Consider the following 27,769-nt stretch of genomic DNA (forward strand, 5'->3'; position numbering starts at 1 on the left):
ATAACTTACAATAACTTTAACAGTTAATTGTCCATAACACACACCAAGGTTTTTTCCTAGACCAATTTTAAGACGATCCATTAGTATTCCTTGTACAGGTGAAAAACGATCTTCAATTTTCTTGTCTTTTTATTTTTAATATAAAAGTTGGAAGGGACATTCAAGTTTCAAGTCTCCACATTGAACTTAAAAAAAAAAAAATAGTCATCATCAGCATGTGGAGGTAAACAAGCCAAGTTGTATAACTCCAGGAGGTAGAGGCCTTCAATTTGTATTCATATATACATATGCACAGAAGAATTCAGTGTTCCAACAGAAAAAAGAATTTGTCAAAAAGTAATAAGTTATTTACTACTGTGACATTTCAAGACTCCCACAGCTTTGCCTAAGGACACAAACACATTTGACATAATTCCCTATGTGCCTTTTTTTGTGGCTTTAAAGTTTTTAAAAATTTGTTTTTGTCTTTATTTATTTATTTTTTTTACTGTCCAGTGCAGGAAAAGTCTCACAAAATTTCACAGACCTAAAATGTGCAAGCTAGTTCTCTCTCTATACAGCAATATTGGGATTCTTTTGAAATTAGCCCAGAAATGAATTATTTACACACATGAAAGATGCATGCTTGGGGGGTTCTTTTATGTAAGAAAGAGCAGAAAAACTTCTAATAAAAATAGATTAAATATATATATATATATTTATACTGGGTAAGGAAAACAGAAGTTTAGTCTCTCCTAGTCACAAACTCATTCTCTCTACCCACAACATTGGATTTTAGACAGCACACATCACCGTCACAGCTCTAATGAGAAGCTAATTATAGGGCTTGATCATTAGGTGGCATGCCCCACCCCCACCCCCCAGGTGCAGCCACGATCCCCTCATGTGGCTCCATGATTGGTCGCAGGCAAGGTTTCTAGATTCTTTTGTTTTAGAAAACCCCAAATTTTCAGGAATGGCTCAAATATCAAAATGTACGACTGTCCGTGTGTGTGTGTGTGTGTGTGTGAACAATCTCACTTCATTTTAAAAAAAGAAAAAGAAAACAAAACAAAAACACAAAACCCCCAAATCCCGATTTGGTTCAATTCTTTTTTGTTCTGAGGTGAGCCATAACAGCTGCACTAAATTCATAAAACATGTGCAACTCTGGGTAAAATATTTTTCTTCTAAAAGCACAACCACTTTACAAGATTAAAAGTCTAGTAACATTTCTAAATATTATTCATATCATACAAGTAGTGGTTGTTAATTTAAAACTTCATTAGTAAAATTACAGTACAAGCATGATTAACCTCCAGAATTGCAAATCCCAGACTCCAGTGGAAAGCTACATTACATCTTCAGTAGTACAATATCGTCCACCGTCACTCCCACACCAGAGGAGATGGGGGCATCTCAGATGGCTGGGCAACAGTGGAACTGGAAAAAAATAGAGACACGGTGAAACCAGCTGTGACACCACAAAGGGCAAGAGGGCGAGTCAATGCTGCATGTTTTCCTCTCTTCCTTTTAAAAAATTATAAAGTCCATTTCTAGATTTTTATTTAACTTCTCTAAAGCTACGTTTGTTCCAAATTGTTCATTCAAGAATCTGTATCTATAAGTGAGGCAACGGTGATGGGCTTGAAGACGACAAATCATTTACTCGCCGTGGGATGCCGAGCAAATCCCCTCATCTTTCCTCTTTTGGAAAGGGATGATGCCTGCCAACCACCTCATAGGACATTGTGATGAATACACGAGATAATGTAGGTAAAGTGTCTTCCACCATGTCTACTTCGTAATATAAAGTAAGTGGTAGGTATTATAAAAAATAATGTCTATAATCAACCAGGAAAATAACCTTAAGGGATGTAGAATTATCCATTTAAAAATAGCCTCTCAAAATACAGTGACTTTAAGTGGGAACCTATGTGAATGAGCCTTATAAGCACTCTTTTATCAATATGAGTTCAGTAGTAATGGATAATCATTTGGCATTTGTTACCCACAGATCGGTTTTCTCAGTTATTTCACATATCTGTCTAATTTTGCTAACTAGATTATAAACCTGAGGGTGTGTGTATAACCACTTTGCTTTGGGATAATGAATAACCTGCACCTGAAAGGTATTAAAACACATGACTGACTGGGTCACTGATTCTTAGGGGAAAATAATAAATTAATTTTAAACCACAGAAAAGTAAAAATGCAACCTAATTCCTTCTTTCCACAGAAAAATACATGGAAGAAATGAAAGTCACCCCTGATTTAAAAAATCCTAAACAAAAATTCTTTAAAAAAATTTTTCTTTTTTTAAGATTTTACTTATTTATTTGACAGAGAGAGACACAGCGAGAGAGGGAACACAAGCAGGGGGGAGTGGGAGAGGAAGAAGCAGGCTCCCCAGGACCCTGGGATCATGACCTGAGCCGAAGGCAGATGCTTAATGACTGAGCCACCCAGGCGCCCCTAAACAAAAATTCTTGACTTTGCTTTAATAAATGTAATCAACTTCAACACCAGGTCAAGGCCAATTAAAAGGGAAGCAAGGAGGAGAGGGGAAAGGGAGAGGCAGAAAGGCAGGTGGGGAAGAAAGGAGGAAGACTGTGGTCTCTCAGATCTAAATCCACCCTTCTCTGTCCTGCTTTGTGATATTGGAGCCAGACCTTACTCAGTTATCCTTTGCCACCCAGCTTATGCTGGAAGGACACTGCAAGGCCACAGCATCAGGAGGCAGTTTCTCTTCCTGCTTCTGGTGTGGTTTTTTTGACGTGGAAGGCCCACTTTTGTTCTACCCAAACTTTCTGGCAAGTTTCTCTGCAACCCAGCAGGTGTCTCTGGACCAGTTCTGCCCACACCTTTTGCAAAGTTTCTTCACCACCCTCAAGCTGTGTGTGTTCTTGTGGCAGTCATATCCTCTACAAAGAGGTCCAAATTTTATAAGCCTTGGGTGGTGGGCCCTCCTCCAAATTTTAATTTCTTCCTTGTTCACTCTTCCTTAGTCTGGAGGGAGTACCTGCTTTCTGCACTGGCTACTTTGGGACCCTCCAGAATCTTCTTATGCACCTTTTAGAGTTAACCATCTTTTCCTAGTTAATGCTTCTCACTATTAAATTTTCCCTGTCCACATTACTGGGTGTGGTTTCTTTCACCTGGCTGGACCTTAATTGATGCAAGGATTAGGGAAAAAGACACTGAGAAGGAAAGGACAGAGAGAGAGAGACAAAGAGAACGAGGCTTGTCGGGTTCCAAAGCAGCTATGAAGCTCTTTCAACAAAACTCTAGACAGGATACACCAGCACTATACCTATAAAATCACCTTGCTTGCAGTTATTATTAAGGTGGTGGGGATGGTAGTGGGAGCCAAGATAACCATGTCTATGTCGAGGGCAGCAGCCGCCACGCTGCTGCTATGGGAGGGTCCCTAGCATGTGCTCGATCAGGCAGTACAGTGGTCATCTGCGAACAAAACTGCCAAAGCACCATCCCCAATCAACCACCGTGAAGTGGCGTCAGTGTAAAAACAAATGCTTACATTTTTTTTTTTAAGATTTTATTTATTTGCGAGAGAGAGAATGAGGGACAGAGAGCATGAGAGGGAGGAGGGTCAGAGGGAGAAGCAGACTCCCTGCCGAGCAGGGAGCCCGATGCGGGACTCGATCCCGGGACTCAGGATCATGACCTGAGCCGAAGGCAGTCGCTTAACCAACGGAGCCACCCAGGTGCCCAAATGCTTACATTTTTAATTTGCTTTTGACTAAAGCCAAAACTCGTAGAGGAAACCTTCTTTTTGTCTATATTATCTAATCTAAATAAAAACAGAAATATGCTAAATAACTAAATCACAATGGCAACCTTTTAATAACAAGAAAGTAAGAATTACATATATATAGTTACCTAATAAAGCTCTTAAAAGCAGCAGACTGCGGGTTGATGCAGAGAGGCACTCTGTTTCCTTTCTGCTGTTCCAAAATGAACTGGTGAATAATTTCTGTGGAGAAAACAAACATCATACAATCCATGCCAATCTGCAGGCCTGGGAACAGCGGATTCTCAGCTAACTGGCCAGCATCTGAACAGCATTTCCTACTAGTTCAGTTAGATCAAACACACAGATCATGTATCAGGCAGGATCCAGTGGAACTTTCCTGAAACCAAAATGACAGTGGCTGCTAAACACAGGCAACCTCCATACCCCGCTGACCAAGTGGTGTTATACAGGTTTGAAACTCCATCCATGGGAGGAGTAAAATGGTCTATAAATTTGAGGGTGATTCCACAGAATTGGCATTATGAATGAATCTTCTAGGTTGCTGGTAATTATTGCTCTTTTGAAAATCACTGAAAAAAACCCTGCAGTTGTTTAGGCCGTTTTGGCCTAACATAGTTTTGGCTGTTTACCTCAGGGACTACTCCTCTAAAACGTCCTAAAATGTCTAAAATCATTCAGAATTTTGGATGTCATTAACCTCCATCCCCACCCCAATAGGAGATCGTTGTCAGGGAATTTTATGAGTAGACTATCAGAAATTCCCCTCTCTTGTGACCATTCAAGGAATGATTCCCTCAGTGGGTGTTTATATCCTTTGTATAATTTGCATGTTTATATATAAAAAAGTCCAATATGTTTCATTCAGTGAAATCACACTGAGTGAATATATATTATCTACTTTGAGTCACACTCACTAAATAAGTCAGCCTGACCTTCCACTGGATGCAATATTAAATCAGTGTTTTTATAACACACATAGCTTTCTTGGCATATATGCCCTGGACAAAAAGCTATATGCAAGGTTGTAAAATAAACATATGGAGGAACTTTGGTCACCATCTAGATTCAGCTTTTCACAGCCACATAATGGAAAATGTTATTTTTCATCCTGCCTGGCCGAGGGCCAAAAAAGATACTCACCTTTAACCTGTCGAACAGAACTGAGGTTCTTCTCAAAAGTGTCATCAAATTTGGGATTGGTGATGGGCTCAAAGTCACTGGTATAAACTCTTCCAGTAGAGGTGGAAAAGCAACATTTACACATACACGTGTGATATCGTAGTCGCCCTTCATCTAGGTAGGGGTGGGCTAAGGCATCCTTAGCGGATATTCTTTTGGACTGAAATCAAATTTAGAGACCAGCACATCAACACCACAGATAAACATGACTGTCCACAAAGGATCTTTCATAAGACACAGTAACTGCTTTTCACAGCTTATCCTTAGTCTGTAGTGTATCTTGTATAAAGAGGAACGTCTGAATGTACAGGCAGGTAATGCAGCAGCAGAGGGAGTATATAATGTAGGACAACCAACCACCTGACACCACTAGAAAGCACTTAGACGTGACTCTGCTAAGATCCTGAAGAGTTCCTACCTTGAAATAGACATATGCATGGTCAAAAAATGGCAAATACCATGACATTTAAATATGCAATGCTTTGGAGGGGTAAGTTTACATTTTAAATAACAGTTATATTTTCTAAATATGTTTCAGCATTTGGTAGAGATGTGATCACAGTGGCAATTTTACAAACTTTTATTCTCTTAGAATGCCAACTGAACTTAGGGCAAAAGCCTATGGGTAACTGCTCGGGTTAGGCAGCAGATAAGGTCTGAATGCCATGTTTTGACAGCCAGCACCATCCGAATATCAGTGGCCTGTGGTTTTCTAGCACTTTAGATCAGAATACTTAATGTAGTAGTTTCAGGTTTACATAAATCATAAACTCATTTCTCCATTAAAAAAAATCTGCTCAGGGCGCCTGGGTGGCTCAGTCGTTAAGCGTCTGCCTTCGGCTCAGGTCACGATCCCAGGGTCCTGGGATCGAACCCCACATCCGGCTCCCTGCTCGGCGGGAAGCCTGCTTCTCCCTCTCCCCCTCCCCCTGCTTGTGTTCCCTCTCTCGCTGTGTCTCTCTCTGCCAAATAAATAAATAAAATCTTTAAAAAAAAAAAAAACTCCTCTTTTTAGCTTAGTGGACATATAAGTACATTTTAAAGTATTTAAGGATGGACTCAGTACAAGTAGAACAAGAATGGACACTCTGCCCCTTTCCCAGTATAATCAAGCACTTCACATAACACAATTAAAAACAAAACCATTTGGTACTCAAACCAAAAATAACTGGATCATCCTGACTGGTTCTAGTCCCCCAAATAACAAAATGTTAAATATTTCCCATAAACCTGGTTTCCCTAAAAACACTTTTATCTCGGGGCGCCTGGGTGGCTCAGATGGTTAAGCGTCTGCCTTCGGCTCAGGTCATGATCCTGGTGTCCTGGGATCGAGCCCCACATCAGGCTCCCTGCTCAGCGGGGAGTCTGCTTCTCCCTCTCTCTCTGCCTGCCACTTCCCCTACTTGTGCTCTCTCTTTCTAATAAAAAATAAAAAATCTTTAAACAAGGGCACCTGGGTGGCTCCGTTGGTTGGGCGACTGCCTTCAGCTCAGGTCATGATCCTGGAGACCCGGGATTGAGTCCCGCATCGGGCTCCCTGCTCGGCAGGGAGTCTGCTTCTCCCTCTGACCCTCCCCCCTCTCATGCTCTATCTCATTCTCTCTCTCAAATAAATAAATTAAAAAAAAACTTTAAACAAAACAAAACAAAAAAACCACTTTTATCTAATTTTTTGCTATGCTGATGTTAAAAGGCATGTCATGACTTTTCAGGATATGATAATCACAAAAGAAAGCTGCTGTTTATCCACCATGAACAGATGACTGTAAACTTGACAACATCGGTTTTGTTTCTTTCACTACCGGTCATATGGTCATATGGTATATCTGGTGATCCAACCCTTCTGAAGCCTGACTCGCTGGCACTCTTAGAAGTAAGCTTCTTCTTTTTTTTCTAAATGGGTCCAGCTATTCCTGGAGGTTCCACTGGGATAAAGTTCTATTATCAGAACCAAAGGAAACAAGCTGGCTGACAGTACATTTTGCCTGGGACTGGGCCCCTTGGAGTCCTCAGTGCCTCCGGCCGGTCTCAAGTGAGGGACAGAGCTCCTTGGCTTTTGCACACTACAGCTGGGTCTTGGACAAATCTACTTCTGGTTCTGACTGAGCATGGCCAATCGTGCACACACTGGTGGCAGCAGTGGTTGAATCTGGAGTTTATCATCTGACCGTTAAGTCATTTCTGTCAGGTGGCAGATGTGAGAAATTGGGTCTCTCTCAGAACCTGGTTTTCCTGTTAGTTTTGTTGTCTGTGGGTTCTGATATTTCCTAAAATTCCAGAATGCAGGGTTGGAAAGATTTTGGTGTTATCCCAACTACTGATAGCAAGCTCTGTGTTTGTTCATTCTGTGTGCACCAACATGGGGTCCTCTAAAGTACCTTACCTAAGAGAAGCCTTTGAACAAAAAGTAAATCAAATCCCTAGCATGCAATCAATGATCAACTTTCATTTTTCTAAACAAATTAATGTCTCTTTAGAACTTCTGAAACAAGGCTAAAGAAAGAAGACTGTCATTTTGTAATGGGTATGAACACTGAAAAGAAAAACTGCCTTACTAAATTGAGAAAGAGATCACAAAATTACTCAGATTTTCAATAATGTTCTTTGGAAGGACCTAGTGGTGCTTAATTATGTCCTATATATATATATATACATATGCACATATATGTGTGTGTGTGTGTATATATATATGTTTTAAGATTTATTTATTTATTTGAGAGAGCCAGAATGCATGCACATGTGAGTGCAAGCTGGGAGAGGGGCAGAGAGAGAGAGGGAGAAGCAGACTCCCTGCCTGAGCAGGGGAGCCCAACACTGGGCTCGATCCCAGGACCTGAGCCGAAACCAAGAGTCAGACATGCAACTGACTGAGCCACCCAGGTGCCCCATGTCATATATATTCTTAATTACATATTGTACATACCTTGTTTAACTGATCAACATTTATAATAGATGTGGATACTTGTTTCTTGGATTTTGTTGCTTTATCAGAGTTGGCTTAGTTTTGAAGAACTGATAAAACTTTCCATTTTACAAATAAAAAATATTTCTAAGCAAACACATTGATGTACTTTGTATACTCCTGAAGGGAGTTAATATATCATGTTATGAGATCTCTTAAAAAGCAAATGGAGCAAACTCCTGTTCTAGCTGGCTTTTAGAACCAATCAACACATTAAAGACATTTTACAAAGAAATGAAAAGATTTTTTTTTTTTAAAGATTTTATTTATTTATTTGACAGAGACTGCAAGAGAGGGAACACAAGCAGGCAGAGTGGGAGAGGGAGAAGCAGGCTTCCCACTGAGCAGGGAGCCTGATGTGGGGCTCGATCCCAGGACCCTGGGATCATGACCTGAGCCAAAGGCAGACACTTAACGACTGAGCCACCCAGTCGCCCCTGAAAAGATTTTTAAAACATTATTCTTCCTTAAGTATTAAATATGTTGGCTATTTAGAAATTTTTTCTTGCTAAGGTTGTAACTCATAGGGGCGCCTGGGTGGCTCAGTCAGTTAAGCATCTGACTCTTGATTTTGGCTTGGGTCATGATCTCAGGGTCCTGGGATTGAGCCCTGCATCAGGCTCTGCACTCAGTGTGGAGTCTGCTTGTCCTTCTTCCTCTGCTCCTCCCGCTGCTCTCTTTCTGTCTCTGTCTCTCTCAAATAAATAAATAAATAAAATCTTAAAAAAAAAAAAAGCTGTAACTCAAAGATTAAATAAAGCTTTAACCATGAATTAAAATAATACTCTTGGTTAGTAGGTTACAGAGTAAAAAGCAAAATATTTCTCTTAACTTAAAAGTTTTAATATCTGGTATATAACTGTATAAGATAAAGAGGTCATGTGATATTACTATGCAAGGTGACTCTGGACAAATCAGCTTGAGTTAATAGTTATAAAAATTTTAAAATATCTCTGTTTTCTTTCTGATTTTACTGCCATGTACAAATAATGCCACCACAATATTCTATAAGTTTTGGGTTTGTTTTCCCACAAAAAGCCTAGTCATTTTGAATTTAGTTTTTTTTCTACTGATTTTGCTGGTCAGATAAACTAATATCCCTTTGTATAAGATTACAGAATTACAAAATTATGTGTTCAACTACGTTAGATGAATGATAATAGGTAATGTGTTTCTAAAAATAAATCAGTTTTAGAATGCTACAATTATAAGGACTTAATTTGTCAACTTAAATTTTAATCTGATTCTTAGTTAAACATTAAAACCTTGGTAATAATTAATTTGAGTTAATAAACAGTCTTTGGATACCCGGACAACATAATTTTAATATACAAAGGCTCTTCATTAATACATTATAGAGGAGCCATCAATAAACAGTTAAAAAAGATATGCAAATATCTTTGGGTAAAGTAATATGTATTTTTGTAAAGAGTATAAAAGAATATGTGATGATAGGAAGATGTATATGCAAAATAATAGACAGATGTTTGGCAAGAGGAAAAAAAGTGAATAATTTTGTCTAACTTCCTCATAATTATTGTTGTGCTTTAAAAATATATTGCTTGTAACTATTCACTGCATTTAGATAAATTAAAGTCTCTGGAGGTTTGTTTAATGCCTTCACTATTTGAGTTAATAGTTAATTACATCTTTATAAACTGATTATTTATTACATCCCATCCTTTCTAATACTATTTGATAGTGTTACAATAAAAGAACCAGAGCCCTTTAAACTTATCCTCTAGTGGTTTCTGCTTTCTCCTTATATTTGTCTAAAGGCTTCTACTACAAGCTAAGGAATTAAATTTTCCATGAGAAACGTCACAAGAACCTCAGTAAAGGACTGTTACACCAGGTACTCCCAACTACTGAATTCAGGATACAAACTTACGGGTATAGCTGATATTACCAGCACAGACAACCATCACCTAGACTAAACCAAGTAACTGAGCCAGGATTTCCAGGAATGTGTCAGTCCAGGAGCAGACATGTGGCAGGAGACTGCTTAACCCAAGATCAATAAAGTAATTAAATAATTATCTCAGACTAACTGGACTAAATTAACTCAGGCTAATTGATTTAATTATGGTTAATGTTCTATTTTTGATGGATATTTTTTAAAAACCTCATTTCTTTCTTCTTAATGTATCGCTAGCCTTCAATTTAACAGGTTAAATCAGAATGAAACACTCTTTAAAAATGGTATCTATTTCTAATTGAACCCTCAGAATTGGAAAGAAAAGAATCCTTAATATCAGTCAGAAACTAAAAAAGCATCAGGCCAATTTAAAATGATTCTGTAAATAAATAACAATATATATTGGTTGGCCTTGTCCTATAAGACAATGATAAAAATGGGTAAATATTACATGGGGTGCCTTAATGGAATTCTTTTTTTTAAATGACCATGTAGTTATTTGCACAGGTCCAATAAGAATCTATCCTCTATTTTTTTTTGAACCAGATAAATCTTACCTCCTTCTTATAGATAAATCTAATGTATAACTATGAGCACACCAAAAGTTTCGTTTTAATTAGGTGTGACAACCCCACTCTTAAGGAAAAAGGACATTTCATGTGTAGAACTGATGTCTAAAAAGCCTCTCATGCTTGGTATCCACTCTATGGCTTAGGAATTCCAGCCTTAGGGTTGTAAAGATTATGAACTCCTGGCAGGTCAGGATCATTAATAATCATGGGATCTCAGAGAAATAGGACACCTTATAGCTCTAAGTATTGCAAGTAAAAGTTGGTACAGGTGAATCACATGGTTCTTCTTCCCTAATCTTAACAGAATAAAGAGAGTAACATATTTCTGACACATAAAAGTAAAATTTAACCTCAGGGCCTTTATAATATCCTCTAGAGGCAGACAGAAATGACCTCTGAAGCCTGAAGTTCATGTGGTTTTAATTTCGTTAACCACAAAAGATACATTAAAAATATGTAAAAGGTCTTTATGTACGAACATCTCCTGTTGTATACATAGTTTAGCTATGTAGATAAACTTGCCAAATAAAACAAAAAATCAAACTAATGACACTAAATCACTAGCTCACTGAGCAAGTTATGTAGTTGAAACAGTCCTTAATGGTAGGAGCTTGACCACAAGGAGGGTATGGAAACAAGAAGCGCCACTCTGTTTTGCTTCCCGTATCATGAGGCACCTCACATGTTGAAGCAAACAAATGGAAACCAAAAAATAAACACCAAATGAACAAAAAATTCACTCTGTCCCCTGAGATGTAGCTGTTTTCTCATTATGAACATACCAATGTAAACTTCATAAATGGTACTTCTGTGGCTTTTTTCCCCTTTAAATACCTGTTGTGTTTTGTACTTGAGGACTTCCTTGTACTCTCATCAAGTAAGATGTTCTTTTCTAAATGTTTTCATTTTTGAGTCTTCTTTGGCAATAGTTACCAGCACAGAGATGAATAATAAATAGTCTTTGGATGAACAGATAAATGAAGACCTGAACTTTGTCTCAGAAGAGTCAAGTCTAGAAATGGCATTTGATAAGGCTACCATCTCAACCACCAAATGAGTAAACAGTTCCTTATGCAATGTAATGGGCAGATTTTTTCCCAAGAATGTTAAAATTCTTTTCTCCTGATTTACCTTGGTGTCAAACTCTTTTTTCAAATCCTGAGAGAAATAAAGATGGTATAGTTCCCTATTTCTCTTCATCTAGATGTTTATGTGTTAATAATCAAACTTCTGTGCAATGAGCGAGCATGATGATACACATGAAACGGGACTGAAGTTTATTTTTGAAAAGTCATTCTTTACATTGCTCAGCTATTTAAAGCCAGGATGTTTTTCTTAGAACACATGTATTTTTAATTCATTAAAACAATATAAAAATAAACACTACTTACTGGATCAAAGACCAACATCCTGCAAAGGAGATGAACAGCTTCATGTGTAGCCTGGCTAGACAGGGTATAAAGTACAGGAAGAGATGGCTGTAAAAAATAAAGAATTAAAATATGTGAGTCTTGTGTATATAGATATGGAATACAGCCAATTTACTACAAGTATCCAGCTAAGATGTGTGCACATACATCTAACTTCAAAGGGAATGGGTATTCCTCTCATTAACCTATCTTCACAAGCAGCAACTGTCACTGACTTCTAGTAGAATATTTTATATTTCAGGATTACCTATTATAGGTTAGCTCACAAAGGAGTCTACAAAAAATGAAAGCTAATCCTGTAAATATGGTACTGCTTTTAGCCTTATACCTTATACCTTCCCTTCAGGCAAGAAGGGAAGACCAAACATGCCTGGAAGTGGGAGGCAAAAATATTTAAAACCATAGGCACATGCAAAGTCAAGCACGGAAACTGTGCAAAGGAAGTATGTGAACTCTGTCTTACAGGTCTGCCTACTTCCAACAAAGCCACATAGTAAAACCCAATAAGAATAGCAGCAAGGTGTCTCAGAATCATCAGGAGAGAATTATTCACCTTATAGAAGTTTTCTGTAGGATCAAGGACAAACAGAGATAAGATGAGATGAGGGCTCTAATTCACTAACTGATTAGATAAATCAACATGTCAGAATCCCAGTATCCTTAAGCACAGAAGGAGGTGGTTGGGCTAAATGATCTTTGAAGTTCACTTGAGTTCTAAAATTGTATGAAACTCGTTAGGATTATGACAGCTAAAAAGCATTATGTGCATAGAACCCGTTCACAATTGGCACTAAAATATTTGTTTGCAGATAGAGAAGTTATTTCTTGTTAAAAATATGTAAGTCTATGGTAGCCCTGAAATTATCTGTATTAGTCAAGGAGTGGCGTGTGGAGAGTGTGGAGAAGAGGTCTTAATTTACAACTTAATTTACCTATTTTCCCTAAGAATTTCTTTATTGTGTAAAATGAAGTAATTTGATATTTTTTAAAGATTCTGATTCTTGGGGCACCTGGATGGCTCAGTCATTAAGCATCTGCCTTCAGCTCTGGTCATGATCCCAGGGTCCTGGGATCGAGCCCCGCATTGGGCTCCCTGCTCCGAGGGAAGCCTCCTTCTCCCTCTCCCACTCCCCCTGCTTGTGTTCCCTCTCTCTGTCAAATAAATAAATAAAATCTTTAAAAAAAAAAAAGATTCTGATTCTTGGTTTGACTGCAAATAGCTGGTCTTTTTCAATGGCTTATGCAGGTTGGCAGCCAAATTCCAGCCAATTCTTACTGACCAAAATATCTCACCATAAGCAATTCTTTCCTTTCCACTTTTTTTAAAAATAATTTTTAAGATTTTATTTTTTAGTAATCTCTACACCACGATGGGGCTCAAGCCCACAAACAGGAAGTCAAGAGTCGCATGCTCCACTGACTGAGCCAGCCAGGAAACCCTCTTTTCTACTTTCTAAGTGAATCCAGCCTTAATCCTATTTTTGTGGTGGAGGTGTGTTATAGCTTAGGGACAAGAACATTGGGATGAGTACTAAACAGGGGTTCCAATTCTAACTTTGCCATCACTAGAGTCAGGTAAATCACTAGAACCTCCGCTTTCTCATCTATTAGACTGTACTGGCACAGACCAGCCTACCGACCCCAAAGCACTGCTCATCATCGACCATCCACCAAATGCCAGGGTGTGGGCTAGGTGTTGGAGCAACAAAGATGAATATCGGGTCTTGGATGGGCAAGGAAAACATATGAACAAACAGTTCTAGAGGATGGAGAATAGAGGACGAATTAGAAGGCAAAATTTGTTAAGACATGAGGACAACTGGATACGTGAGGAGCTTGTGAAATTCAAATGAGTGGATGTTAAGGCAATGTGAAATTTTACACCCTCTCCCATCTTATCTTTCTTTATAGAATTACACCCTAACAAACACACTAATAATAAAGCTAAGTTTCACCACAGCCTGGAACTGCCAGTCATCTTATATTTTCTCCTTTTCTGCGTTTCTGTGTTGCATGTTACGAAGGGGCACAGGGGTGCCTGGGTGGCTCAGTCGGTTAAGCGTCTGCCTTCAGCTCAGGTCATGATCCCAGGGTCCTGGGATCGAGCCCCACATCGGGCTCCCTGCTCCGTGGGAAGCCTGCTTCTCCCTCTCCACTCCCCCTGCTTGTGTTCCCTCTCTCACTGTGTCTCTGTCAAATAAATAAATTAAAAAATCTTAAAAAAAAAAAAAAAGAAGGGGCACAGAGAAAAAGAAGTCAGTTCAGTTATGCCAACACTTCTCCAGAAAGATAACCACTAATAATTTAGTTCCTAGCACTGGCTCCACAGGAAAGATACAATACTAGAGATGCCAAATGTTTAATTCCATTTTCTTCCCCTCTAATTCACCAGCCATTTTGGTTGAAACCAGCTGGGCACAAAGTATCAGAACTAAATAAGAAGTTTATATTTCTCATCAAGTGCAACCGAATCAATCTGAATAAAAGAAAAAACAGAATGCTTAGAAATATGCCCTAAATATTTCATTTGGAAAAAGTTTTTGTCAATTCCCCCAACATTCACACCCATTACTTTTTCCCCTTTAAGACACATCGGTCCATTTTCTGTTTGTTCTGCAAGTTTATAAGCCACTTAGCAATGTAGAAGTGAGTGGGTGCCAGTGCTGAATCACAAGGACAGGAAGGGTTATAAAGAGTACTCCATTAATGACTATGATTAACTGCCAGAGAAAGGAAGCAAGGATGAGCTTCTGGGCCTGGGTGAGGGGCCCTAAATGATATGTCACAATCATCATAAGCCAAGTGCAGAGTGCTGGTCACCACAATAGAGTTGGCTAGGCTGGCCTGGCTGTGTGAGTCCTGTCCTGTAAGTTTTCAGCTAGCGGCAAAAAAGCTGTGATCATTAGTCAGCAATGCTAATTAAGTATGCACAGTGTGCAGTGCACCATATAGTGAGCGCTCTGGGGTTAAATACAAGAAATCTTGACCTGAAGAACAGTTTGAATTGAATGAACTCTCTAACATAATCTATTAAATGTAAGATATGGTTCCTGCCAGGAGACAGAACTATTTTCACTTTAGCAAAAATATTACATGTATTTCTGTTGCAATTAGTTGGAACAATTTGAGGAAAAAGGAAAATCTAAACCTTATAAGAGATGAACAGAAGGACTAAGGGCTGATAATAGACTTTTCAATCCTACCAATAGGTCAGTGCCTCAGTAAGTATCTACTTTGTTTTCCTTTTTTAAATTTTTAATCTTTTTTAAAAAGATTATTTATTTATTTATTTGACAGAGAGAGACACAGCAAGAGAGGGAACAAAAGCAGGGGGAGTGGGAGAAGGAGAAGCAGATTTCCTGAGCAGGGAGCCCGATGCGAGGCTCGATCCCAGGACCCTGGGATCATGACCTGAGCTGAAGGCAGATGTGTAACAACTGAGCCACCCGGCGCCCCTGTTTTCCTTTTTTTTAAAAGATTTTATTTATTTATTTTAGAGAGATGGAGCAAGCGGGGGGGAGGGGGAGGGAGAGAGAGAATCTCAAGCAGACTCTGTGCTGAGTGCAGAGTCCGATGTGGGGCTTGATTCCATGATCCTGAGATCATGACCTGAGCTGAAATCACGAGTTGGCAGCTTAACTGACTGAGCCATCCAGGTGCCCCAACAAGTATCTACTTTAAAAGGTACTTGGGCCATGGCAGCTAAGATTGCATTCATCCAAGATTTTGAGTTGTAGGAAAGAAACAATAAATAAAAAATACCAAACGGTGTTTTTGTCTGCCCAGCATTCCTTGACCTTTGGGGAACCACTCCCTCTTCAGTCAAAAATCAAGTGGCTGAGCTTGATTCCAATCTCTCAACTCCAAGGATGGGCACCTGACCCAGGCCTGGCCAACTGAACGAAGTATTGCCCTGAACACGTTGACTGGCTCTGGGAAAGACACATGTTCTAAAACGGGGGACAGCCAATGGACTGGCTAATCCAACACATACCCTCCCAATCCTCTCTCCTTTACCTACCTTTATTATAAAAGACAGAAAACACTCATTTTTTTTTTAGCTTGTCTTACATCTGGGAGGTTACATGTTACACAGTTCTGGACAATGACATATAAGCAGAAATATGCTAGGCAGGCTTCTGGGAAAATATCCTTTCCTGATAAAAGAGACAGATACTACTAGCGTTCCCTCTTTCCTCCATTTCCTTGCTTTGAATGTGAATATGATTTCAAGCTACAGCCATTTTATGGCCAGGAGGAGATAAGCAAGAGGGTATGAAATCAATATTCTACAGATGGCAGAGCAGAAAGAAAAAAAACTAGGTCCTTGATGAGTTGCTACACCAGCTCCAGGCTGCTTACCTCTGGACTTCTTGATACGAGAAAAAAATGAACCCCTATTTCTTTAAACCACTGTAAGGAAGATTTTCTATTGCTCATAACCAAACATATTCATAACTGAATCAGAGACCTTCCAAATACTTTTTCTATCTATTTGGGAAAGCTCTTTCCTGAAGGATTGGTATGCTAGTAGAACGTAGGCCTGGACTGCTGGTTCCATTTTTACAAACACGCAGGGAAAAAGAAAGCCTGTCTGAAAATGAAGCCAACACACAGGAAAACAAAACAGAGAAGAGTCAGATTCCTGGCTCGGAACATCACTTGACTACTTGAATCCAGCAAAGCCTGAGTCAGTTGTAGCCCAACAACTTCATATAAAAAATTCTATGAGCCAGTAAGAACCCTTTTTTGTTTAAGCCAGTTTTAATTGAGTTTCACCCAAAAAGAGTCCTGACTGATACACTATATGGGAATATGTATATTAATCAACCACACAAGAAAATTAATTTGAGACAGTAATCTGCGACTCTAAGAAAATAGCAATTAGATTCTCCTTTTGTATATGTATGGTTATATTTTTTAAGAAGTCCCAACAAACGATAGTATGTATTTCTATATGTACAAATATATATAAATAAATGCATAGAAAAATATGTCTGGGAAGATATTCTCAAATTAATCCAGAGGTGACTGGGACAGTGTGTGTGGGGGGGTAGCTACGGATGACTAACTGTAAAATTTTTATTTTACATGTACTCACATATTACTTGCATATGTACAAATGAAATTAATAAAAAAATCTGCTGTGAAGGTGTATGTGTAAGGCAGTGCATACTGGCTAAGAACATAAGTTTTAGAAGTAGAGAAACCTACTTTTAAGATCTGGCTTATGACCTTAAGCTTATTATTTGACTTCTGTAATCCTTCATCTCCTGTTTGTAAAAAGGAGCAAATGGTACATTATAGTGCTGTGAGAATTTAATGAACTAATGTACAAGAAATGGTTGGGACAGCGACTAGTACATAGCAAACTTCTAATTATTGTTAGAAATGATTATTAGTAGTAAAGAATGGTTATTTCCATCTAACTTTGAGTAGCTACTTAAGTGGGAACTACTTGAAAAAAAGCTTAGTTTTTCTTTTTATAGTCCAAACTCAAAGACTTGTATTGAAATTTTAGAAGTATTCCTCATGAGTTCAAATATAGTTCATCTAACTCTTATATCAAGTAATTTAGAGTAAGTACAGTAAGGTAAAGCTTGCCCTGTGAAGACCTCCAATAGCCTAAGCAGCTTCAATGAGAATTCTGAGTCCTTTCTAAAAGTTAGAGGCTTTTTCTGTGTGCATGCATTTTTATCTCACGTAATTAGTAATGTGTTAATACAGCTCATTCTGCCTTGTTCATATATTTATCTATAAATTTATCTATAGGTTTTTGTAAAGAACTTCTATCATGGTAATGCATAAAAAGGACTGAACCTTATCTAATGCCTTTTCTGCATCAACTGAAATAATCATGATTTTTCTCAAAGTGTCAAAATATATTAATAAATTTTCTCTAGGTGAACAGTCTTTGCATCCTTGGGACAAACTCCACTTGATCATCATGTTATATATATAAAAAAATCATCACAAGCTGTAGCTACCATTTTATTTTATTTTTTATTTTTATTTTTTTAAAGATTTTATTTATTTATTTATTGGAGAGCGAGCGAGAGAGAAACAGCATGAGAGAGGAGAAGGTCAGAGGGAGAAGCAGGCTCCCCGCTGAGCCGGGAGCCCGATGTGGGACTCGATCCCAGGACCCTGGGATCATGATCTGAGCCGAAGGCAGTCGCTTAACCAACTGAGCCACCCAGGTGCCCTAGCTACCATTTTAGAGTGATAACTTTAATTGGTAATATTTATTAATATTTATTACATGTTTAGAATGTCAGACACTATTCTATGCTCTCCTTGCATGTACTATCTCTTTATCATCATAACAATTTAATGAGGTAGGAACCATTTTTATTCCCATTTTATAGATCGATGAACTGAGGCACACAGAGGTTAAGTAATTTACCTAAGATCACAAAGTGAGTTACCAGTTGAGGCTGGATTCACATTCAGTCTGTCTGAAAACTGTAGCATACAACTCCTGGGACGCTGTCAACATGTTGTGCACTGTGGTAAGCCTGAGGCTGCCACCACAGCCTGCACTTTTCATCACTACAGACCAAAGAAATATAAACAGAGCATATATGTGGCGTGGGATGTTGAGCTAAGAATGATGCCCTTTGTAGAATAGTCATGATGTACAGAACTACACAAGCTATAGTGTCTATACTGATTTTGGGACCAAATTATTATCTTTTAAAGTTAAAAAATATACCCAAGTGGCTACACACCAATATACTTGTGTGTGGGTGTATGTATGTGTCTTCTGATCTCAGCTCTAAATAGGTAAAACGTGAATGGAGATACCTTCAAGCAGCTGCTAACAGGCCAACAAGAGGCATAAAGGATATCCATCATGGGGTAAGGGAAGGAGTAGAGAGTAGGAAGGGGAAAAGTCAAGTCTGACTGATGGTTTAAGTAAAGAGCTTCACGGTTCTGCTAACTTCTCTTGAGAGCAGTAGTGGTATAAAGATCAACTAGCAAATGTAGATGAAAACCTGAATTTCCATACTGGGGGAAAACTGGAACTAAGTAATATGCTAAGTTTATTTACATTCAATTACATATGGTAGGCATAACCTTACTCTATACCAATCTACCTGGGTTACTGTTCAAAGACCATGAACACCTGTCTCAGGAGACCATTTCTAGTACTGGTTAAAAGCATCTAAAGATAAGACTCTAAAGTTATGGGGCACCTGGGTGGCTCAACTGGTTAAGTGTCTGCCTTCAGCTCAGGTCATGGCCCTGGGATCAAGCCCTGTATGTGGCTCCCTGCTCAGTCGCTTCTCCCTCTCCTTCTGCCCTTCCTCCCTGCTTGTGCTCTCTCTTTCAAATTAATAAATAAAATCTTAAAAAAAAAAAAAAGACGTTTTAAAAGTTTTGTGCAAAGTGTATCTTAGCCTTTGAGGGAAAATGGTTGCCTACTTTGTTTCCACCCCACCAGTCTTCTCTTCAAAACCAAAATATTCCAGGGGCGCCTGGGTGGCTCAGTCGTTAAGCGCCTGCCTTTGGCTCAGGTCATGATCCCAGGGTCCTGGGATCGAGCCCTGCATCGGGCTCCCTGCTCAGCGGGGAGTCTGCTTCTCCCTCTCCCACTCCCCTGCTTGTGTTCCCTCTCTTGCTGTCTCTCTCTCTGTCAAATGAATAAATAAAATCTAAAAAACAAAACAAAACAAAATATTCCAATACCAAGACTAGCCAGGGCTATCCCTAACTTTTACTGTGGTGCTCTCTTAAGACCATCACTAAACTTAATGATAAACAAAATAAATTCTAAGAGGCATTACTGTTAAAAGGCCGATTCATGTAAAAATGTATAGGAAAAAATTCTGCTTAACATCTTATTTAACTAATTAAATAAACATAGGACTTTAAATTTTCCTTTCTTCCCTCCTTTGTTTTAGACAATAATATGATACTTAACTCTTTTTTATTTAGTTCAAAGTTCTAGGTTTTTACAACTAACAGATTTTTAAAAATTTCTAATAGGTAAAGGACTCACTTGTCAGGAATGCTCAAAGGAGAGCATAGTTACCTTTGGTGCAGTATGTTACATTTTTGAGCTGTTCTAGAAGGCAGGCAGGAAACTCCTTAGGAAACCTTGCTCTCTCAGCTGCACTTTAGCAGCTCTGACACAAAGGATTAATTAGCTGGCAACAATTAGCAATAGTTAAAATTCCTCTAGAGATGGAAGGGTGGCACCAGGGTATGTGATCTTAATCACATTTCATTACTGGCTACCTTTAGCCAGGAAAGATTTACTAACCTAAGGTCAGTAAAAGAGGAAAATTATTTTGCTAGTTCCAAGGACACATTTACCATGAATTATTGATAAATTACTTTAATATTCCTGATAATGGCCAATAAATAGAACATAATAGATCTTTTGAGTTCCTTCCATTAATATAGGAGCTTCCTCTAGGTTAAGACTTACTGTGTACTCTTCTAAGAGAGTTAGGGCTCAAATTATTTCAGTTTATAAACTAAATGCAACAGAAAGATAAAACTGGCAGGGAGTTATTTAAAATACCAGCGTCAACATCTCTATTTTTCTAGTTCAGGCTGGTTTTAGAAGAGAACACACTTTACCCATTGCCCCCTATGCCTGTGAAAATGGAGCTCTGGAGTCACACTGGAATTACAGAGAGAAACTGCAAGGGCAAGGCACAAGGCCTTGCCTAAATGTCTGGCTGGTAATTTGAGAGGAGTATCAAACTCGGTCTGTCATTTGGTCATTCAGATCAATCAGATGTAATGATCAATCAGATCATCTAAATGCCTAATTTAAAAGAAACCAAGGCAGAGCCCATGAAAATTAGTTGCCGAGTCTTCCTGATCAAGTCTTCTTTCTGTTTCAGTTTGTTGTTCCGAGGAAAACTATTTCTCTTGCTCAGTTTTCACATCAGTAAGCTGTTCTATCCACCTAAAAAATGCTGCTAAACCAACAGGTGGTATACCTATCTTCTTGTCTTTCTCAGCAGTGACGTGTCTGGTTGCAAGCAATATTGATCAGTACAAATCTGGCAGTCTCTCTTCATACTACTTTTCTACAAGCATTCAAGCCTGATTCTGTGTGAGTGGTAAGAGTGCAATGGAAACAGCCTCATATTCCTGGTTGGAATAAGAGAAACCAGGTATTTTGGCTCACTATTTAGAAAAGACATCTTGATATACACGGCACTGAAGTGAAAGCTCCACCCCAGTAACTTTTCCCAGACACATCAAAGACCAGAAGACAAAAAGCCAGGAGTCATTTCTTGGCAACAATGCTACAGAAGCATTTACTTTCTCCCACAGCATTGGGAACGACGATATTTTATTTGGTTTGACAAATATTTAACATTTTCTTATTTATGACTGTGAAATAAAGACTAAATAAAACATGTAAGTCATGTTTTTGTTTAAAAAGTCTCAAGTCATTATTCTGTTGGAAGAGAAGTCCTGTCCAGGTGGTTACAAACTACAGGCCCCACCCTCCCATTTACCTGTTTATGAGGGCCCCTGAGTATGTGCGCCTTAGCGCCTTCACAAGCCGTCCTCATTGCTTCCAGCGATGGTGTGCCCAAAAGATCCGTGATCAAATCCAGCTGCAAGGAAATATGAAATACAGACAGATAGTAAGAGCTCATGGAAACAACTTTCCATTACTCTTAAATCACTGCCCTTAGAGATGAGGACCAAATGTGGGGGGAAAAACAAGCTCTTAAGGTAAGTTCCAGATTAACTGATAGGAGCCCCTACTTTCACTTTTGGACTATTAAAAAAGCCAGGAAAATGTTTTTATTAGGAACCCATATGACAGAAATAAAATACATTTTGGCAAGCAGGGTATTCTAAGGCTATAGTAACTTAGGAGTCTGCATGTACCTGCCCTGGGTCTTGATAAGACAGTATCTATGACCCTTGCAGAGGTGAACTGCTCTTTTGCTCATGGCTAATGACTCTTCTTTTCAAATAGTGAATGAATGGATTCTGATGCTTCAAATGGATTCAGGCTCATCAAGGAGCTAATCCATAAATCAGGCAGCTGTGACTCAGTAAATACTGAGAATATTCACATCTGAAATGAAAGCTAAGCTATTGATGTTTGGGCCTGTACACAACATCTCGTTCTAGTTATGCTAGAAATCTCTTACACTAGCAGAAAACGGTGGTTCTTAGAAAACTATGACACTGGTAAATTGTGCAAGACTGTTGAATCTCAGATCTGTACCTCTGAAACAAATAATGCAATATATGTTAAGAAAAAAAAAAAAGAAGAAGAAGGTAGCAGGAGGGGAAGAATGAAGCGGGGGAAATCGGAGGGGTAGACGAACCATGAGAGACGATGGACTCTGAAAAACAAACAGGGCTCTAGAAGGGAGGGGGGTGGGAGGATGGGTTGGCCTGGTGGTGGGTATTGAGGAGGGCCCATTCTGCATGGAGCACTGGGTGTTATGCACAAACAATGAATCATGGAACACTACATCTAAAACTAATGATGTAATGTATGGGGATTAACATAAGGATAAAAAAAAATTAAAAAAAAATTACTGCAAAAAAAAAAAAGAAAGAAAACTATGACACTGCATAAGACCACATGTAATCAGCTGAGCACGATAGAAAATGGTCTTCTCACAAGTCTTGGTAGGTAGGAAACCACCTTTACAATCTTCTGTAGTGCAAAAACTGTTCTAACTGCATAACCTAATTAGCAATAACATATCATTCAGATCCCTCCAGGATGGAAAATTCTTACCTACAGAATACTTCTTTTCCTTGTACTGGGATTGCCAGATATAAAGCACTACTTTCTGCACTTATCAAAAATATGAAGTTTAGGGCGCCTGGGTGGCTCAGTTGGTTAAGTGTCTGCCCTCAGCTCAGGTCATGATCCCAGGGTCCTGGGATCGAGTCACATTGGGCTCCCTGCTCAGTGGGGAGCTGCTTCTCCCTCTCCCCTTGCTCCTCCTCCCTGCTCACGCACTCTGTCAAATAAATAAATAAAATCTTTAAAAAAAAAAGAAAACTATCAAGTTTAGATAAGGATCACTGCCCTCCAGGATAATGGAGATGGTCAAGTAGCTTGTATTCCATAGAAGATCTCTATACAAAGCTTTTTGGGAAAAGTATGTCGGTGATACTTTTGGACCTCTAACAACTACTGTAAAGGTAGAAGAAAATGACTGGCTCATGAAAACCAATGGAAACATTCAGAAAGTTGTCTAAAATGGGTAAGATCCATGGGTGAGAAACATTTTTATGAAGTTTGCTAGGGTTTTTACTTCTCAAAGATACAGAGAATATGCTACAGAAAATAACTACTTGCATTTAGAAGTTAGATCTTTTCCCATTTTAGATCTTGATTTCTCATCCTAAAATACACTGATGATAGATAGATGTGAGTTCTCTGTCAGTGGCTACACCAGACTGGCAAACTCAAGACCTATGCATTTCTCTAGATAATCAGGTATCTGAATCCTGCCTATGCCAGTTGCTTCACACTTTACACACACACACACACACACACAGTTCTTTTCAGCAGCAATCCAAGATCCTTGTTCAATATATGGGATTTGAACAACCCCGTTTTTTTTTTTTTTTTAAAGATCTATTTCTTAGAGAAAGAGAGAGAGCATGCATGCGCATGCACGTGTGTGCACCACCACCCCCACACACACACAGGGTGGGAGGGGCAGAGGGAGAGGGAGAATCTTAAGCAGACTCCCCGATAAGTGTGTAAAGACCGATGTGGGGCTGATCCCACAACCCTGAGATCATAACCTGAGCCGAAATCAAGTCGGATGCTCAACTGACTGGGCCACCCAGGTGTCTCAAACAACCCCTTAACTTTTATTTAAGCTTTTCTGTATGGCAGTTTCTTATGTCTAGATATGATAGGTCTTACAGGTAGGTCCATTAAAATCTACTTTCTAAAGAAACTGAATAGTAAAGTGGGTATTATCAGTAGTACCCAGCATTAAAATTATATATGATAGTTTTTTATCACTAGGATCAATTTTTAAGATGTAAACTTGGTAAAAATAGACTTTGAAAGTATAGCAGAGAAATAATTTCAAATGCTGATCATAGCATATACAGTTTCAAATGTATCAGTTAATTCTTTGTAGAAGAGTATAAAAGAAATTATTCCATTTTGGGCCAAGTGTATGAATTATTTACAAAGATACACAGTAGTCAGGGTGATCTTTTAAAATGTGATCAATCAAATCTTAACACTCCCTTGCTCAAAACCTTCATATAGCTTTCCATTACAGTTTGGACAGAGTAAAATCCAAAGTCCTTATCCAGTCACCACAGTCAGGCTCTCTCTCTGACCTGTCTCCTACAATCTTCCCCCTTGATCATGCCATCCCTCCAACAGGCCACACTTGTTCTTGCCTCAGAGGCTTAATTATGTTGGTTGTCCTTTTCCTGAAACACGCTCAGTATCTCGCTCCCTCATTTCACTTGAGTCATGCCTCGAATGTCATTTTCTCAGAGAACCCTTTAGCACTGCTCTGCTCTATCATAATTCCCTATCCCTAACCTGGTTCAATTTTTCTCCACAGAATTTATCATTACTTAGCTTACTTACATTATATTTATTTGTGTACTTATTTATTTTGTCTCATGTGAAAGTTGCACAAAGGCAGGAACTAACTTTTTCTTATTTACCACTGCAATCCTAACATCCTGGCATATAACTACTATAACAGTCGCTAATATTTGCTGAGTGCTTACTATGTGCCAGGCCTCATTTTCAGCTTTATTATTTCTTTTAATTTGCACAACAATCCTCAGAATGGTTTAGTTTGCCTAAGAATTAATAGATAGTAAGTGGCAGAGCTAGGATTTGAACCCCCCAATTTGATTTTACAGGCTGAGCACATCATTGATACATTATTCTCATGCAAACACTATTGTTAAGGATAAAACAATACTTAAGAATTATCTCAAGAAAATATGTGGGGTAATGAATTAGCTCTTAGGGCAGATAAAGTATCACCAACGGTTTCCTAAAGCTACATTTTAATAAGCTCCTAATGTTCTCTGCCATATTTAAACATGTTAGCCCAAAAATAAAGGTTCGAAATGTTCTTAAATGTTCACATTTAAGGAAATCAACACTCAAAATTTATATTCTAAGCACAAAGTGTAAGTACATTAAGGCATCAAATGCATTTTCAAGTCTGACCCATTCAGTCAGAAAGAATAGAGGCCCTCTAACAGTGGAAGATTACACCTGTGCAAACTGTTACAGCAGGGTCTGCTGCTATGCATCAGTGCATGTAATAAAGTCAACGCTCCCTCTAATAGGTTCATAAGTTACAAAATGAATCTCTCTGTAATCTTCAACTTCCTGACTTTCTGAATTTTAAATGAACCTCAATTTGCTAAAAGCAACTTAGACAGTACAATGAATAAGCCCCACACATGTGTGCAAGACGGTTTTTCCTTTAAATCTGTAATAGAACTGAAAGCTACTAAAGCCTAAAGTAAAATCATACCTGCTGAATTGGACTTTGTGCCTGAAACAGTATTCTTCGTCCTAGTAGTTCTGCAAAGATACATCCGACAGACCAGATGTCAATAGCATTGCTGTAATGACGACTGCCCATCAGGATTTCCGGAGCCCGATAATACTGAGTGACAACTTCCTGAGTCATATGACGGGATTCATCTAATTCCTCCACTCTGGCCAATCCAAAATCACAAATCTAAATAGAAAAGATTATAAAAATATTGTTAAAGAGACAAATATATTTACAAATGGTAAAGTAAAACAAAATAAGCAAAAAATCAAAATCTTGATAGATCTCTGAGCTTTGAAAAGTTTCGAATGATATAGGTAGAGTGTATTTGTGTCAATATATAATTTGATCTTATTTGCATAAGAGGAAAAAAGTCTCAAAATTCCTTATTTCTATATAAAATGATGAATCTTAAAAATATTCTTCTCGGGCGCCGGGGTGGCTCAGTCGGTTAAGCATCTGCCTTTGGCTCAGGTTATGATCCCAGGGTCCTGGGATCGAGTCCCGCATCCGGCTCTCTGCTCAGCAGGGAGCCTGCTTCTCCCTCTGCCTGCCACTCTCCCTGCTTGTGCACGCGCTCTCTCTCTCTTTGCCAAATAAATTAAAAAAAAAAAAAATCTTAAAAAAAATTCTTCTCACTCATCTTTTCAACTGATAACTAAACCAAAAAGACAGCTCAATGCATATTTCTAGGTTTAATGTACAAACCAGACTATGTATTTTCAAGGCTTATCAAGGAATTGTACAAAAAAAAAGTGCCTATCTTGAAGACCTCCTGAGCTATGTTCATTGTCTTTATGGCATACACATAGTAAAATTTCTTTAGATCTATGGGTTTCAAACTGCGTCCTAAACTCCCCATGTACTTATCTATTTAAAATACTATTCACACTCGAATATGTATGTCAAAATGTAGCACACTGTAGGATACCAATGCTACTAGTTGCACTCATTTCTTTGTGCTGTAAATATTTAAATGAATGCCTCTCATCATTTGGAAAGTATGCTAGAACCCTGTAACACAACAGTAAATGAGAAAGTGGTTAATTTATATGCAGACCTAGGAATAAATCTTTTCTTGTTATTTCTGTTTAACTGAAAAGTATGCTGAGGTTACAAGGTGAGCTGTTAGTAGACAGCAGCAGTGCCACCACCAGCAACTTCTGTTTATTTTCAGGAATTTCTCATATTAAGAAAATTTTCTTAATACTGGGCCACCAAAACAAAAAGTGGGAGGGAGCACTGAGGTTAAGATAAGAGGGTAAGGGCCTTCCAAGCTCCAGCATTTTCACTGATTAACTTCATGAGTCAATATTATAAGTGATGAACTAACACTGTTTTCTAAGTTGAGGTTGCAGCATAAGATTTTATTTGAAAAAAAGGGTCTTGGCAGCTTAAAAAAATGTTTGAAAACCATACCAAAAAGGAAAAAAAAAAAACACCCCAAAAGCCTATAAACTGCTTATCAAATTCTCCCAAAGGCTAGTGTTCAAATAACACATAATATTTTAAAACTCTCTTCCTTGGCCGTGACGTTTTAGTATATCTTTTAAAACAAAACAAAACCAAAGAACTTAAATCCATTTTCCTATATCTTTCTTGGATTTATAGAAAAACAACAACAACAACAACCACCACCACCAACCACCCACCAGACAGAAAATGTTTTCTGTTATAAAGCAAATCCTCTGTTAAAAACACTAGTCTGTCTGGAGTCATTTTGGGCAACTTATCTGGAAGACAAGCTAAACCCAAAGTAAGAAGCTTATATGATCAGACAACCAAAAAGATAATGAGATTTCCAACAAAATTATCCATTTTGTGCTTAATAGGAAACAAAATATATTCAGAATATGAAAGGATACTAATTTTTTTTTTTTTTTTGCGAGAGAGAGAATGAGAGAGAGCACGAGAGGGAGGAGGGTCAGAGGGAGAAGCAGACTCCCTGTTGAGCAGGGAGCCCGATGTGGGACTCGATCCCGGGACTCCAGGATCATGACCTGAGCCGAAGGCAGTCGCTTAACCAACTGAGCCACCCAGGCACCCGAAAGGATACTAATTTAAAAGAAATGTTTTATCATATTATTTTTGATGAATCTGTACACTTGAGAAGAGAGAATTAGTGTCCGTAGCTTGGCACTCCATTCTGGGTCTTAAAAGTAGGCTGCTAAGACAAGTCAAAGGAGTGGGGCACAATTTCAATTTATCCTGATCTTTGTGTTGTTTATTCATAAATGACATTTTCTTCTAGTTATTTGTTTGTGTAGCTAGAAGTTATAATACCATAACAGATAATTTGAAAAATGGACCTCAAGCAGGTAGTGGCACCAAGCAAGGCAGGTTCTAAACAAAATGCTTTGGGAAGTTCTCCAGCCAGAAACCAAAATAAGAAGAAACTGGCATTTTTAAATCATCATAAAACTGATTTGGTCTG

General features: G+C 38.5%; 1 protein-coding gene across 1 annotated transcript in view; it reads right to left on the bottom strand.

Moving 5' to 3' along the window:
• Window positions 1–147: 147 nt before the first annotated feature.
• NLK (nemo like kinase) overlaps window positions 148–27,769 on the bottom strand; it is a 168,918-nt gene continuing 141,296 nt past the window's right edge. Inside the window, exons 6-11 of the mRNA XM_035027743.1 lie at window positions 25,312–25,521; window positions 21,307–21,408; window positions 11,780–11,866; window positions 4,898–5,096; window positions 3,883–3,976; window positions 148–1,422 (exon numbers count right to left, since the gene is read on the bottom strand). Coding sequence (XP_034883634.1) covers window positions 1,368–1,422; window positions 3,883–3,976; window positions 4,898–5,096; window positions 11,780–11,866; window positions 21,307–21,408; window positions 25,312–25,521 — 747 coding nt within the window. The 3' untranslated portion in view covers window positions 148–1,367. The remainder of the gene's footprint in view (window positions 1,423–3,882; window positions 3,977–4,897; window positions 5,097–11,779; window positions 11,867–21,306; window positions 21,409–25,311; window positions 25,522–27,769) is intronic.

The sequence above is a fragment of the Mirounga leonina genome, unplaced genomic scaffold (assembly GCF_011800145.1).
Source record: "Mirounga leonina isolate KUSES-001 unplaced genomic scaffold, KU_Mleo_1.0 Mir_200, whole genome shotgun sequence".
Lineage (NCBI taxonomy): Eukaryota > Metazoa > Chordata > Mammalia > Carnivora > Phocidae > Mirounga > Mirounga leonina.